Genomic DNA, 16,958 nt, shown 5'->3' on the forward strand with positions numbered 1-16,958 from the left:
GAGTATTACTGGACTGGTAGGGTTAGAATAAGTAATATTACAATAAAATATCTGTTGGTGGGCATCGCGATAAAGAGTTAGCAGATATTAAGCACATATTAAAATTAACATTTTTCAACCGAGCGAGTCTGCGCATGAGAGGCCTTCTTCAACTTTTTAATTCAGAATTACAATGACGCCTTTTTAATGTAATGCTTAAAACGTTTTTTAGTCATAATTTGGTTACTATAGTAGTGTTGATGATGAAACGTGCTAGTGCTTTTTGTACCTCTCTGGTATTATAGTGTTTCAAGATGGCGGAACGACACGGAAGCCTCCTTGGACTTACCCGCCCCATGTAAATAACAGATAAGAAATGATCTGATTTTAAGAAAGATCATTTTACACCCATGAGGACATATTTATGAATAAAGATGATGATTTTAGCTAATAAAATACCATTTTTCAATCTACACATGAGAGACCTTCAGAAGTCAGAACTTCAGCGGTTTAGGCCCGTTGGCGAAAACACTGCATGTGTAAGGTAGTTTTCCAGATTTTCACCCAAAATCAAATACTGTATGACACTTTTCAAAGTTAGAATAACCTGTTGTGTTCTGACACAAGGCCATTAACCGGTTCTTTTTGTTTTATAAATGTACTTTGCTTATTTCTAAATATCAACCTGATAAATATAAATTCACGATTAAACAAGATCATTTTTAAGAAAAAACATTTTTAAGAAAAATACAACTAAACCATGATAATGTTTAGTTTAGATGTGGATGATTAAGTTTCAGGCGTAGTGCAACCAGATTTCTCTAACATCTCACTCACAACGCAAAACGTTGTAAATAAACATTTTCAAACTGTAATTTTATTTTATTGATTATGGTGATTTAAAGTTTTTGTTATTAACTAATACCTTTATCTTTTAACTAACATCTAACCCCAAATAAACAGATAATGGAATGTTCACAATCTACATTGTTAGATATTCTCCTATGTATCTAAGTAGTTGTGCTTAAATCTTTGGCTGTATTTTGTCACACCGTAGTGATACAAAGTTCCAGACTTTGGTAAAACCTGCAGGTAAAATTCCACAAAAGTAAATTCTAATTCTTCATCATCATGAGCCATTTAAAACAAATACAGGAAAGCCACTATAGTGATCCGTTTTAGCTTTTGAATGTCTGTCATTGACATCTTGTTTCTTTTTGTACAGTTTGCAAAAAGGACATAGACTGTGGTCAAACATGTTAGGAATGTATCCTATACATTAGAGGTCCTTCTACACGATAGGCCTTTAACCGGTTCTTTTTTGTTTTATAAAAAAAAAGAAAACAAAAAATATGACTAAAAAAAATGACTAAATCTTTCTGCGATGCCTACGAAACATCGACGTAAAAGATGAGTATGGCTGTTTTTCTGTTACCTATTACGCTATAACTCGTCTAACTATTACACTTATTTTGTTATTTTGTGTGTGTGTCGCTAAACAACGGTTAAGCTAATGAATTACGGTTGATACGTGGTATTTTTACGTGAATTGATTCATTTTTTTATTCCGACCACACTTTGACACCATTGTTTTATTCGGCAGAATGCCGAAATATTTAATCTATCGTCAATTTCAATGGTTAGATAAATCATCTAACTATTATATCTAACAAGCACAGTCGCATTAGAGTCAGATTCTTGTTTATTTTGAACATTGTTATTGAACCGTTTTTCAATATTATTGAAAATAATTGTTAAATAAAAGCGCTATTGTTCTCGGCCTCATCAAAGTTCACATAGTTTTCACAGGAGCGTACCGTTTTTGAACAAGACTTTGTTTAAAAGATTTTGTTTGCATTTCTTCTGAAACACCCTGTTTTGAAATTGTTTAACATCGCTAGCGTAACACTTACCGTACTGCCGGTTGTGATTGTATGGCGTTTTCTTTACACTTTTCCTACAGTTAGCTGTAATGTTAGTGAACTCTAGGTCTTCTCTTTGTTCATATACGACGGTATTCGCATGAATTGGCTTGAATTGTATCTTGATTTGATACGAGAGACATTTATTATATTATATTATTATACCATAAATGGCGCTAGAATGTATATTTTAATATTTTAATCTCTGTGCATACAACAAAATTACTTTTGTTTGAAGAAAAACTCAGCGGGTGCTATTGAATCTATTAAACACCCCTGAATTCGGTAATGTTATCACATTTTAATTTCAACTAACTTACTTTTCAAATAACATCTTGTTGGTCAAATGAACTTAAAGCCTGCGCAAAATTATTCTTAAAAAACATTAACTTAAAGCATGCACATCCTAACTACTTTCTAAATGTTTGTAAATCCAAAAACTGTTGTCACTGTTGTCACTGGATTGTTTTTATGCATCAAGTTAAATGTAAATTTGCAAATCCAAATGATAGGAAAACTTTATGATAGGAAAGTACGGACGGCGTCTTTGACCAATCCTCTACATATGGGGCACTTGCGCAGAGAAGGCGCACATTCTTTGCACACAACTAGGTGACCACAGGGGATGAAGACAATGTTTACTTCCTTATCCATGCAAACTTTGCATGTGCGCTCCTCTTGAAGTCTTCTTAACTGTTCCTCCATAGGCAAGTCTGAAAGATCTTGACTCGGGGATGCAGCTTCATTTGTCTGGGCCGTCAGGCCACACTCAAATTCCATCTCCAAAGCAGGATTGTTCTCTTGTTCTCTCACAAATTCTCTCGAGTCACTGTCTCCATGAGTCAATAGCCGCTCAAATAGTCTTGGAAATCTTGCTTGAATCTGATGAACAAACTCTTGGCCCTTTTCTTGCAGCAGGTATTGACATCTTGGAAACCACTTGGCATGTTCTACCCATGGATCATCACCAGACTCCCAACATCTGAGTCCACCATCGCATGAAAAGCACTTCACGTCATCATTACGACCAACATAGTAAAAACCAGCCTTAGCCAATTGGTCTGGTCGAACAGTTATTCTTGAGGGCCAGTAGACAAATGTGAGCGACCTTTCTTCACACCGTTGCATTGCCGATGCATTGAAAAGGCTAGATAAAGGTACATTATCTGCACGGTCACCTCGAATGAAGGGGCAGTTGGGGTAATGTCTCTGGTGCTCTGATACTGCACGATCTCCCGGTTCCCAGTTGCTAAGCTGGCCTCCACAACTGAAGCAAGCCACTCTGTCGCCCTGACCAAGGTAGTAGAAACCACTTTTGGCAAGCTCGGCCGGACTTACTGGTGCAAGAGTCCAATTCTGAAAGGTGTCAAGGCGTTCCTGTTCCCGACGCATGCCAGGATTGTGACAAGCCGGAGGTTGCTGGTGAGACATATCCATGTTTAAGTAAACTCCTCCGTTTGGCCTGAAACGGATGTCGCAGGGGTGGAAAGCTCTCAGTTGCGAAGCGGGGAAAAGGGTGAAGACATAAAAATGGGACCACAGGGCGTGTCCACTCAAGCCCTTCTCTCTGCCGGACTAGTGTCTAGTCATCCATGGCAGAACGCATCATCTTATTAAAAAATTTAATGAGAACAAGAACAACACCACAAAATGTCCTTTCTTCTGTACACGGCGGGGCAAAACAGTTGTATCATTTGATACAACTGTATTGCCGCCTCGGGAATATGGTAATTAAAATGCAGAAAACAAATATTGAAATATTGAATTATTCTAAATATTATGAGCTCAGACATTTTTTACCAGAATTTTATTTCAACGTTATACTTTCATACATTGAAGTAAAACGACAATAACGACATTTACAGATGGTCTAACCAGAATAAAAAATCTCTGCAGGCTATCATGTTTTGCTCCAGGCTATAGTTGACCAGACTTTCAACTAATTCACCAACGTCAGTTTTTGCATTTTTTGACACCAGTGACACACAGAGATCCGTTACAAAAGTCCATATAGCGAGTATTTCTGTGATTTCGAATTCGTCACAACATCCACCCAACACATCCAGAACTTTTCTGAGGATTACGCCGTTCGGCTCTTTGCCGTTAAAAAACATGGGCGTTACATCAGGCCATGGCTTTGTCAAGCCTCTTACGACGTCCATTTCATTTTTGAGATTTGTCACACGTTTGGTATCCTGCGCACAATCTTTTTTCATATCACGCGCAGCGTCGATGATCCTGTGCATCAAGCCAACCATTTGGCCTCTAAAATAATCTTTAAACATAGAGTCCAGCATATCTCTTAAACGACACTCTTTGCCCGTGGCACACTCACACACCGGAGGATAATTGTACCCCGTATCGCCAGAACTCAACGGGGAGTCGCTCTCCTTTAGGTTTTGCATCGCCATTTTTTCAGCTTTTCGAAGAGTCTACTGAATCTCCTGCAATGTTCCTGGAATCTCCCTTGCGGTACAATCGTGCCTTGTGCGTTAATGCGCAGAAGTTTGTGGGTCAGAAGTTTGCGTCAGGTTCAGGACTTTCAACTTTTGTTGCAGTGGCGCAGCAGTCCGAGGCTAGTAGAGCTAGAGTAGAGCGTGTAATGTCGTGAAATATTTATCAGGCTGGGGTCCACCCACCCTGTTGTGTAGAATGTATGGAGGTTGGCCTCAGGAAAGCCATAAATAACTAGTTCCTGCATAACCAACAAGTCCTACATGTCGCCAGAGAGAAGTTTGAATCGTTCGAGTCATACACACAAGTGCAGCGATGGAGCGCGTGAACACGAGCAGTGTGAGAGGATTCCTGAGATCTTGCGACGATCTGACTGAGAAGATTCGCTGTTTAATACAGAAGAAACTCATCAAGAAGTACTTGAGCAGGTATAAAAACCTATTTTATTTGTGGATTAAAGAATAGAATAAAGAATAGCCATTTCTATAATAAAAGTATTTCTCTCACTATGGACAACCAATCCCATGCATGCCAAACTATCATTTGGCATAACTAATCATTATCAACATATATTTTTTTGATAAAAGAGTTCCAAATGGCACTTATTTTTGACCCGCTAAGTGCTCCAAAGTTCACTTTGTCCACAAAAAAAAAGGAACTTAGTCTTAATTTAACGAAGGCTATGGATGTTAGGTAAATACGTTTATTAAATTGTACACATTCATTCATGTACACATGTTATGTGTTTCTTCTCCTTTCACATTAAATCACAATTTAGAAAAAAAGAAATTAGAAACAAATTGATTATTTTTGTAGTTGTTTAACATTTCTCAAAACATTTGTCAAATATGAAATGTTTAGTTTAGCTACTTGCACCTTATCTCGCACTTTGACCGTTATCAGCTATTATCAGATACTATTGTCCTAACATAGACTATTGTTTTAACTCTGGTTTAACCTGCTGTTCACCGGCCATCATGTGCTCTAACACCTGCAGCATCAGCCGGTTCATTGACTTTGAACTGGTGTATGAATGTGTTTATTTTATGTTAACTTTATTTTTGCTGTACATACATTTGATTCTTCTAACTGCTTGTCTTTGGTTAATACAGCTGGAGAAGAACAACAGGGAGGTTGGAAGATACAGTAGAGGAACTACAGAATAAATATGGAGAGAAAACAGCATTAAAAAGGATCAAGTCCATAGTGAAAAAAATCAGAAAAAAGAATATCAAACGTAGGAAAAGATTTATAATTTTACTTTGTTAGTAGTGAATATGTTTCTCAATCTTCAATCTTCTTAAAAAAAATTTTTTTTTAACAGATGGTGACGTTCAGACGCTGAGCATTCAAACACATTCTGGAAACATGACAAACCAACAGCCTAACAACCATCTACAACGACAGCATAATAATACTACTAATAATAATAATAATAATTCTACATCATTCGGACGGCTATTAATTCAGATCCCTAATCAGCTTACCTTCACAATTGACCAGAAGAATGGTGGGACAATAGTTGCTCCAATCATGGTAGAAAAGACAATATATGGTGATGTTAACATCAGTGTGGTGAGTGTCTGATAAGTTAGTCCATAGAGTGTGGAACTTTGCATCACTACGGTGTGACAAAATACAGCCAAAGATACTAAGTAGGAGAATATCTAACTGTAGATTGTGAACATTCCATTATCTGTTTATTTGGGGTCAGATGTTAGTTAAAAGATAAAGGTATTAGTTAATAACAAAAACTTTAAATCACCATAATCAATAAAATAAAATTACAGTTTGAAAATGTTTATTTACAACGTTTTGCGTTGTGAGTGAGATGTTAGAGAAATCTGGTTGCACTACGCCTGAAACTTAATCATCCACATCTAAACTAAACATTATCATGGTTTAGTTGTATTTTTCTTAAAAATGTTTTTTCTTAAAAATGATCTTGTTTAATCGTGAATTCATATTTATCAGGTTGATATTTAGAAATAAGCAAAGTACATTTATAAAACAAAAAGAACCGGTTAATGGCCTTGTGTCAGAACACAACAGGTTATTCTAACTTTGAAAAGTGTCATACAGTATTTGATTTTGGGTGAAAATCTGGAAAACTACCTTACACATGCAGTGTTTTCGCCAACGGGCCTAAACCGCTGAAGTTCTGACTTCTGAAGGTCTCTCATGTGTAGATTGAAAAATGGTATTTTATTAGCTAAAATCATCATCTTTATTCATAAATATGTCCTCATGGGTGTAAAATGATCTTTCTTAAAATCAGATCATTTCTTATCTGTTATTTACATGGGGCGGGTAAGTCCAAGGAGGCTTCCGTGTCGTTCCGCCATCTTGAAACACTATAATACCAGAGAGGTACAAAAAGCACTAGCACGTTTCATCATCAACACTACTATAGTCAACAACCAAATTATGACTAAAAAACGTTTTAAGCATTACATTAAAAAGGCGTCATTGTAATTCTGAATTAAAAAGTTGAAGAAGGCCTCTCATGCGCAGACTCGCTCGGTTGAAAAATGTTAATTTTAATATGTGCTTAATATCTGCTAACTCTTTATCGCGATGCCCACCAACAGATATTTTATTGTAATATTACTTATTCTAACCCTACCAGTCCAGTAATACTCTACTAACACTAATGAGAGCTTACTTTACACACTCTGACTCTCACAAGCGAGTTAGTGGACATGCAGGTGCAACACTACTATAGTCAACAACCAAATTATGACTTTAAAACATTAAAAAGGCGTAATTGACAAAAAGTCGAAATGATGACTTAAAAAGTTGAAATTATGACTATGCGTCATAATTATGAGATGAAAAGTTGAAATGATGACGTACTAAATTGAAATTATGATAGATAAAGTATTCCATAGTGAAATTTTCTGAATTCAATATAATTGTATTTGTGAAAATGATTTGGTACTGAAACTGAGTTTTCACACATTCTGCTTGTTTCTGCAGTTCGTGTAGGCCTCTAAGACTATGAATTACTAAAAATTATTATTGATGATTATTCGACTATTGAGTAGCAGCCTGGATGAAAACCAGGAATCCTAACCGCTAGACCATATGGGAGGCGTTGATACTGCCCCCGCCACATTTGAAAGGCTGCACTGCACGGTACAATATAATGCTGGATCATAGTTAAGCCGAGCCACAGGAGAAGTTTTAATTAAATTCAAATTTAATTTATCGGTATGTAAATAAATATCTGGATAGCTTTTATCTAGGAATCTACTTTCTTCTCGACGGGTAAGTCAAAGGTACGGTCTATTGCTCGGTTGTGTAAATCATTATATAGAACGGTAGAACATGTACGGTAGAACATGTAACAAGTACATCATAACAGTAGAACATGTACAATTAAACTCGATGAAGCGCTATCGGAAGACACGTTGTCATAGATTCTTGGCACATTTACCAAAGTTGAAAAAAAAACGAGTAGATGGGAGAACTGCTAGAAAGCACTATTCGTTTAAATGCAAAATAGAATTTCACCGCTAGATGGGAATCTTCTAAAATCTTTAACAAAAAGGCCTGCAAAATCGAGGAGGTCAAAGGGCATAGCTTCCTGATATAGCTCTCCCCAAAGTCTGTTCATGCGACCACCATCAACAAATGCTAACATTTGAAACTTCTACATATATTTTGAGTAGATGGCCGGTGGTATATTCTCAGTAAAGGGTTTCACCCTAGTTCGGGAGATACAAGTAAAAATGATCTTATACGATGGGTGATTTTTACTTATCACACATTGCATCTCTCAAATTGTGTGATGATTTTCCAAATGATACAACTTTGTCTAAATAAGAGCAATGTAAAGTCCTAGGATTTCTTAAAAACATTGTGACAAACTTTGACAACATGTTTCATGTTGTATGGACAAAAGATCTAAGATCTCAAGTTTTTGGACAGACGCTGCTTAGTAACAATAATACATAAATCTTCTAAGAAGATATGATTTTAAAGATTTGATTTAAACTTTTAAATGAAATTAGTGTAAACTTTGGATGTAGTCTGGAATGCAGAGAGACTCCCCCCGAGACTCATCTGGTCTGTCGCCCTATATCCTGAAGCTTCAGTTCACACTGTAGTTTATCACTGAAGGGCCTGGGGCTGTTATAGGACAACTTAAACTATTTGCTTTTTTGGATCGTTTTTATCATTGCATAAAGAACTACTTTGCCTCTCTGGAAATAAGGTGTTTTTATTTAGCTAAAACTTTTGTTTACATTTTGAAAATGTAGTTGTGGCGAGGGGGGCGTGGTTTTGCTGAGTCTGTAGCGGGAGAGAGAGGACGGAGCGGAGCGGAGCGTAAGTAGGTCAAGTGCAGATGATGAACACCTGTGTCTGATTTCAATAATTGGCGTGGAGAGACCGGATATAAGCCGGAGAGTGACAGAGAGAGAGAGAGAGAGAGACGAGCTGGGACCTCGTGAGACGCTGATCCTGCAAGAGACGACTAAAAGAGAATTCTGAGTTATTGTTTTGTATTGCTGTGCATGTGCATGGTGAACGCGCTCTGTGCGCATATTTCTGTTAAGTACGAAAAGAGTAAATAAAACGTGCGTCCCAGCTCCAGCCGACCCCTGTCTTCTTCCTTCCTTACTATTGACGAACTGAACCTTATCACAGTGGTGCCGAAACCCGGGAAGGAAGAAGATCGCCGCCGCCATGCAGTCCCCGTCAGGTACACCATTTGCGGACATCATCCAGTCGCTCGCCGGTCTTCATCAGGAGCAACACCAACATCTGCTGGCGATCAAGGAGGAGCAGGACAAACGCTTCGAAGCGCTCCTCCGATCCCAGCATGAAGACCGCGAGCTGTTCCGGAGCTGGGTAGACCGGGAGGCTCGGGCCATCCCCAAGGACAGTACATCTCCTCTGCCGCTCAACAAGATGGGGCCTCATGATGATCCGGAGGCCTTCTTGGATCTGTTTGAGAAGTCGGCAGAGGCCCGGGGATGGCCCACCGGAGACTGGCCAATGCGGCTGATCCCCCTGCTGTCAGGAGAAGCGCAGGTAGCCGCACACCAACTGCCAGTCCAAAACCTCCTGGTCTACCAGGACCTCAAGCGTGCCATCCTGCAGCGGGTCGGTCGGACGCCGGAGCAGCATCGCCAGCGGTTCAGGACCCTGACACTGGAAGAGTCCGGCCGACCCTTCGTGATGGCACAGCAGCTCCGGGACTCCTGCCGCAAATGGTTGATGGCCGACAGTAGCGACGTCGAGGATGTGATCGATCGTGTGGTACTGGAGCAGTTCGTGGCCAGGCTGCCGAGGAAAACTGCGCAGTGGGTCCAGTGCCACCGCCCGACGTCGCTGAACCAGGCCATCCAGCTGGCGGAGGACCAAATGGTGGCGTGCCCAGGGGTCGGCGACCCTCTACCATCTGCCTCTCTCTCTCTCTCTCTCTCTCCCTCTCCTCTCTCTCCCTCCAAACCCGTTCCCCTTCCCAGGACCCGTGGAGGACTCCCGCCGAAACCAGCGCCCCGGTGGAGAGCTGGTTATCCGACGGAGCCATCAGCGATCCCCAGAGTTCCTCCCAGGGGAGGGAGTTCGACCACGGGATTCTTCACCCCGGCCCCTCCATCACCGCTCTCTCCACGCCAATCGCTTGACCCGCTTCCTGCCGCCAGGGCGGCGGTAAAGTCTGGGCCGGCCTGTTGGCGCTGCGGGGACCCAGGACATTTTATTGATCGATGTCCAGTGATGGAGGTGGGGACATTGATCCGGGTCCCTGACGCGCCACAGGCTGCCCTCGATCAAGCTGGCCTATACCAAATACCAGTGAGTATCAAGGGGGGTACATATCAGGCTCTGGTGGATTCAGGATGTAACCAATCCTCCATACATCAAAGCCTGATTCAACCTAGGGCATTGGATAATAGCCGCGTGGTTAAGGTTCGGTGTGTGCACGGGGAAGTGGTGAGTTATCCTATTTTGCCTGTGGATATTCAATTCAGGGGAGAAAAGCATAGAATAGAGGTGGCAGTTAATCCGCACCTCCGACATCCGATAATTTTGGGTACTAATTGGCCCTCGTTTAATAAATTATTGGGATATTTATGTTCGGATGCCGCTTGGGAGAAAAGAGAGAAGGGTAGTATAGCGGTTGCACAGTTGGGGGAGGCTGAACCGGAACCTCCGGAGCCTGTTTCAGGGGAACAGAGTGCTCTGGAGCGAAACATCCTCCCTGAGCGTGATGATTTTCCCCTGGAGCAGTCACGGGATGAAACGCTGAAAAATGCCTTTGATCAGGTTCGCTCTATCGACGGTCAGCTTCTTCATCCTGAACAACCGCTCTCCTATCCTTATTTTTCAATTTTAAAAGATAAGTTGTATCGGGTGACCCAAGACGCCCAGACAAAGCAAGATACAACCCAGTTGTTAATACCGAGAAGCCGTCGGGAAATGCTTTTCCAGGCGGCTCATTGTAATCCAATGGCCGGGCATTTAGGACAAACGGCTACACTAAACCGTCTCATGGCCCGGTTCTTTTGGCCGGGCATTCACGAGAACGTGCGCAGGTGGTGCGCGTCTTGTCGTGAATGTCAGTTGGTGAATCCACCGGCCACCCCAAAAGCACCATTGTGCCCCTTACCATTAATGCAGGTCCCCTTCGAACGAATTGGTATGGACCTCATCGGGCCATTAGAACGGTCAGCACGGGGACACCGCTTTGCATTAGTTCTGGTGGATTATGCAACGCGGTATCCTGAGGCAGTGCCTCTCCGCACTATTTCTGCTAAGAGTGTGGCGAGTGCACTGTTTCAATTAATCTCCCGGGTGGGGATTCCGAAAGAAATCCTCACCGATCAGGGCACGGCGTTTATGTCACGTACTATTCGCGAGCTGTACGAATTATTGGGCATTAAATCAATTCGAACAAGTGTCTATCACCCACAGACAGACGGGCTGGTCGAACGGTTTAATCGCACGTTGAAATCCATGATTCGTAAGTTCGTACAGGAGGACGCCAAAAATTGGGATAAGTGGTTAGAACCCCTCTTGTTCGCTGTACGGGAGGTCCCGCAAGCCTCCACGGGGTTTTCCCCCTTCGAGCTTCTCTATGGACGTCAGCCCCGTGGGGTGTTAGATGTCCTTAGAGAAACTTGGGAGGACGGACCTTCTAATAGCAAAAATGAAATTCAATATGTCATGGACCTGAGAACAAAACTCCACACTTTGGGGCGGCTTTCAATGGAGAATTTGTTACAGGCACAAGACAAGCAGAGTCGGTTGTACAACAGGGGGGCTAGACTACGTCAATTCGCACCGGGGGATAAAGTACTTGTATTACTCCCTACTTCTAGTTCAAAATTACTCGCAAAGTGGCAAGGACCCTTTGAGGTTACACGGCGAGTTGGTGATCTCAACTATGAGGTAGTTCGAACGGATAGGGGTGGTGCACATCAAATATATCACCTCAACCTGCTTAAAAAATGGTCGGAGGCGGAGTCAGTGATGCTGGCGACGGTAGTGAGTGGGGAGGAGGATCTCGGTCCAGAAGTGAGTTCAAAATCTCAATCCCTCGCTCTGGCCCCTGGAGGAGACCACCTCTCACCCTCGCAGCTCACTGATATAAAATCTATACAAGCAGATTTTGCTGATGTGTTTTCACCCCTGCCTGGCCGAACGAATCTCATTCAGCACCACGTTGAGACTGAGCCGGGCGTGGTTGTTCGCAGCCGGCCGTATAGATTACCAGAACACAAGAAAAAAGTAGTTCAGAGTGAATTAGAAGCGATGTTAGAAATGGGAGTAATAGAAGAATCCAACAGTGACTGGGCGAGCCCGATAGTTTTAGTGCCTAAAACGGACGGCTCAGTGCGGTTCTGTGTGGATTACAGAAAGGTGAATGCTGTGTCGAAATTCGACGCATATCCAATGCCTAGGGTTGACGAATTGCTTGATCGACTCGGCACTGCTCGTTTTTATTCGACACTGGACCTAACTAAGGGTTATTGGCAGATCCCCTTGTCCCCCATGACCAAAGAAAAAACAGCTTTCACGACGCCGTTCGGATTACACCAATTTGTTACCCTTCCGTTCGGGTTGTTCGGGGCTCCGGCCACCTTTCAGCGTCTGATGGACAGAATTCTCCGGCCGCATGCTGCATATGCCGCTGCATACCTAGATGATATCATCATCTATAGTGGTGATTGGCAGCGACATATGCAGCATTTGCGAGCTGTCCTGAAGACGCTGAGAAGGGCTGGGCTCACGGCCAATCCGAAGAAGTGTGCAATTGGGCGGGTGGAAGTAAAATATCTGGGTTTCCACTTGGGTCATGGTCAGGTGCGTCCACAAATTGACAAGACGGCAGCAGTTGCGACCTGTCCGAGACCCAAGACCAAAAAGGAGGTTAGACAGTTCCTGGGGCTGGCAGGTTATTATAGGAGGTTTGTACCCAATTTTTCGGACACTGCCAGCCCGCTGACTGATTTAACTAAAAAGGAAGCACCAGATAGGGTCCAGTGGACGGAGCAGTGTCAGCAGGCTTTCACCCAGATAAAGGCTGCTCTGTGTGGCGGTCCGCTCTTAAATGCTCCTGACTTTTCTCTCCCCTTTATCCTACAGACAGACGCGTCGGACAGGGGGTTGGGCGCTGTCCTGTCCCAGGAGGTGGAGGGTGAAGAGCGGCCGGTGCTGTACATCAGTCGAAAGCTCTCTAAGAGAGAGACGATGTACAGCACCATAGAGAAGGAGTGTTTGGCCATCAGATGGGCCGTTCTCACCCTTCGCTATTACCTCCTGGGGCGGGAGTTCACCCTCTGTTCGGACCACGCTCCCCTGCAGTGGCTCCACCGCATGAAGGATACCAACGCGCGGATCACTCGTTGGTATCTAGCTTTACAGCCTTTTAAGTTCCAGGTGATCCACAGGCCGGGTGTACAGATGGCTGTGGCTGACTTTCTCTCCAGGAGGAGGGGGGGGGAGGCTGCAGACCGGATGGCTCCCCGGCCTGAGTCGGGCGGTGGGGGTATGTGGCGAGGGGGGCGTGGTTTTGCTGAGTCTGTAGCGGGAGAGAGAGGACGGAGCGGAGCGGAGCGTAAGTAGGTCAAGTGCAGATGATGAACACCTGTGTCTGATTTCAGTAATTGGCGTGGAGAGACCGGATATAAGCCGGAGAGTGACAGAGAGAGAGAGAGAGAGAGACGAGCTGGGACCTCGTGAGACGCTGATCCTGCAAGAGACGACTAAAAGAGAATTCTGAGTTATTGTTTTGTATTGCTGTGCATGTGCATGGTGAACGCGCTCTGTGCGCATATTTCTGTTAAGTACGAAAAGAGTAAATAAAACGTGCGTCCCAGCTCCAGCCGACCCCTGTCTTCTTCCTTCCTTACTATTGACGAACTGAACCTTATCACAGTAGTTTTCTGTGATGGTTCTGTTTAGATGTACGGGATAGCTATGGAAAGCCCCACCATAAAAGTTGAAACCCCCACATGGACAAAAAATGCTGGTTGAATCTTTTTCGTATAAATGAGATTTAAGACGACCAAGTACAGTTTTTGAACAGACATTGTTTAATAACAATTATACTTTAGGTCACCGTTAAGCAAAAAATAATAATTTATATCATACATAAGTACAGATAAATAGAAGATGAGTATGTATTGAAACTTTAAAGATTTAATTTAATCAATCTTTTAAAATATCTAATGCAAACTTTTTAAGGTTATGCTTTTAGATGAGAGAGAGAATATTTTTTATATACTTATAAAGAACAGAATGTTTTTTAACTTTAGTTAGTGTGAGATACACTTCACAGTGTCACTGTTACCTCTGGAAATGAAAGGAGGGGATGTCAGAATGCAGCATAGACACGAGCGAGGGCCTCTGTTTGAGAGACTTTTTTATACATTTTTTATACATTTACATTTTATAAAGATATCATTTAAACTTTGAAATAAATTTTGCCCTAACACAATGTCTCATTCTGATCGCTGAATAAACCCTAGGAGTCAGAGACGCTGGTGTGAGAGAGAACCACTCTGTGATTTATGGCTCTCAACAGCTTCTTGAACACATAAGTTCAAGAATCGTAACTCTCTAAACATGTGAGATGAATTTTATTCTTTTTACAAGCATTTCAGTAGATTTCTAGCAAGGTATTTATTTTATATTATTTTTGTGAAATTTAAAACATTATTATCACTTTCACTGTGCTCAGGAATGCGAAGGAGCAGAGTCAGGAAAAAAAAAGTCTTTTCTATTACAACTGCAGTCTCATTCATAGGATGTATGGACATCTATATGTTATGAAACAAATATTTTTTTAAAAAGATATCATTTAAACTTTGAAATTAATTTACCCCCAACACAGCATTCAAAATGTCTCATCCCATCACTGAATACAACCCTCTGAGTCAGAGACGCTGGTGTGAGAGAGAACCACTCTGTGATTTATGTCTTTAAGAGCTTCTTGAACTTGTAAGTTCAAGAGTTGTAACTCTAAACATGTAAGATGAATTTTATTTATTCATCTAAAATAATTGGTTTCAGTATATTTTTATAACCATTTTATTTATACACTTTTAAGGAACAGTATGTTTTTCAACTTTTGTTAGTGTGATATTAGGAAACCCCTTCCTCACTTTCACCGTGCTCTGGTATGCGAAGGAGAGGGGTCAGAGCTCACATGTGAAGGGGCGCGCACAGACACACACACACACACACACACATGCACACACAGAAACGCGCACGGCTCCTTTACTTTTTGACACACATACATTAGACGCGCTATGTTTTGAGACAGTTTTGTTTATCTAAAACTGAAATACTTGGTTCGGTAGATTTTATAAGTATTTCATTATATACTTTTAAAAAGAACCGAAGCCTAGCGCAAGTTCTGCCAGGAAGACTTAATCGTTCTCGTCACTTATTACCTTCTTATCTATCCAATCATATCTTAATAGCCCATTATAAAAGGGTGGTACTTACTCATGTCTGAGTTCGCAGATGCTGTCGCTTCAACCGACACCGGCGTTCACTCACTCGCGTTTCGATTCCAATCATAACAGTCATATCGTTGATTTGATCTCAGCAACTTTCGCGGTGCGCGAGTGCGACACGCTTTGTGTAGGAAACAAGGATGTGGCGGCTACGGCTTTAAATCTCATGAGAGACGATCTCCTCACAGGGTTTTCCAAGTTCAAGTTCCACTTTCTAGGCTTTTATGTTGGTAGGCGCTTCCAGCGGCCACTGTTTACATGTCCCCATTACTATGATTAAACTTCATTCAGGTAAGTATAAACTTGCTCTTCTGCTCCCTTCATCAGTGGTAAAGATCAAATGTACAGCAGTCTGCAACGCAACATTCTGTAACGTTTTAAAAAGTAGGGCTGGATAGCTCGCTGAATGGTTGTAGCAAGTGTAAACAATGTAACTGATTTCCACAGCGCAGTGCTAATCTATTTTCAGCGTTGTCGATCCCACGCTCTTATGGTTAGTTGCAAAATACTAACAGCTGGGTTGCTGAATAGATTTAAAATAAGCTTAAGAGCAACTAAGTTATTAAATCGGCTTTATATGTATATGCCATATTCACAGTTTGCGCTCCCCATCTGCTCACTCACCATGTGAGAGTGCCTTCCATCTTAAAGGAGCAGAAAGTTACCTATTCAACTTGTTTTACGCCCTTCTTTGATTTGTTATTGCTTCGGCATTTATGGAGATGTTTTTGCCAAATCACTTCCCGACCGCCGGGAAAGTTATAAATTAAAAAAAGGGTTGTACAAATTTGAAAATGATACATGTAAATATGTCCATATCATAAAGAAGCTGACGTTGAAGCAGAAGTTGGTAATTGGATGTTATGCGTATGCCATAGCAGACATGGTTATGAAGGGTAGGACTTATATGGGTATATATATGTTGCAGGAGTATTTAATACAAAGGAAGTAAATGATACATTTACAATGCTGATAATTCTCTACAAACTGTTCTACACTATATATCTATATACATTCATTTTTTTTCCTTTCTTTTTTTTTCTCATATCAAGATCTTTTAATACTTGCATTTAAATTCTTCACTAACATAAATATGGTACAATCGCTGTAATACAAATTTTCTTGCCGTCTACTTAATCCACCGATATGTGTCATAGAAATCTTTACATTATAGGTATTTGATATTAAATGTACAAAGGCAGACTAGAATGCTCAGGTCAAATGTCACAGACTTGCCAAAACGTGCTTAACACAGTAGAACTAACAGTTATATTTTAGACCATATAATTCAAACCAATCACCAGACAAATCACAGTCAAGAAGACTCGAATGACATATTTACTCATCTGTATGATTTAAATGTTCACTTATTTTTTTTTTATTCAAGGGACTCCCTCGGTTGCCATGGCCAGTGATCTCTCGGCTGTGAATAAAACTTCACTCATACAAGAGCAACTCGAGAGTAATGTCAGGCGTGCGCTGCGCAGCTGAGAAATAGATTCTATGCTCAAAGTCAACAACAGAATATCAAGTGTGATTGAGGTTGTATCTTATCGGTATGCCGTCACCTTACTTCAGGTAAGTATCGTACTAAGATTAATGAGATTAAGATTTAGTGGTTGTA

The 16,958-nt window shown here is 41.5% G+C and overlaps 2 protein-coding genes across 2 annotated transcripts in view; one reads left to right on the forward strand and one right to left on the reverse strand.

Moving 5' to 3' along the window:
* Nucleotides 1–2,420: 2,420 nt before the first annotated feature.
* Nucleotides 2,421–3,338, reverse strand: LOC311070409 (putative inhibitor of apoptosis; the record flags this gene model as incomplete). Its single annotated transcript, XM_084094234.1, has 1 exon — nucleotides 2,421–3,338. The coding sequence occupies one exon, from the start codon at nucleotides 3,336–3,338 to the stop codon at nucleotides 2,421–2,423; it is 918 nt and encodes a 305-aa protein (XP_083950360.1).
* A 1,010-nt stretch (nucleotides 3,339–4,348) lies between these two features.
* Nucleotides 4,349–16,958, forward strand: part of LOC311070294 (uncharacterized protein) — a 19,524-nt gene continuing 6,914 nt past the window's right edge. Inside the window, exons 1-3 of the mRNA XM_084094075.1 lie at nucleotides 4,349–4,783; nucleotides 5,468–5,592; nucleotides 5,680–5,930. Of these exons, the coding sequence (XP_083950201.1) occupies nucleotides 4,671–4,783; nucleotides 5,468–5,592; nucleotides 5,680–5,930 (489 nt within the window). The 5' untranslated portion in view covers nucleotides 4,349–4,670. The remainder of the gene's footprint in view (nucleotides 4,784–5,467; nucleotides 5,593–5,679; nucleotides 5,931–16,958) is intronic.

Source organism: Abramis brama, assembly GCF_963993115.1.
Source record: "Abramis brama genome assembly, chromosome: 20".
NCBI classification, from domain to species: Eukaryota; Metazoa; Chordata; class Actinopteri; order Cypriniformes; family Leuciscidae; genus Abramis; species Abramis brama.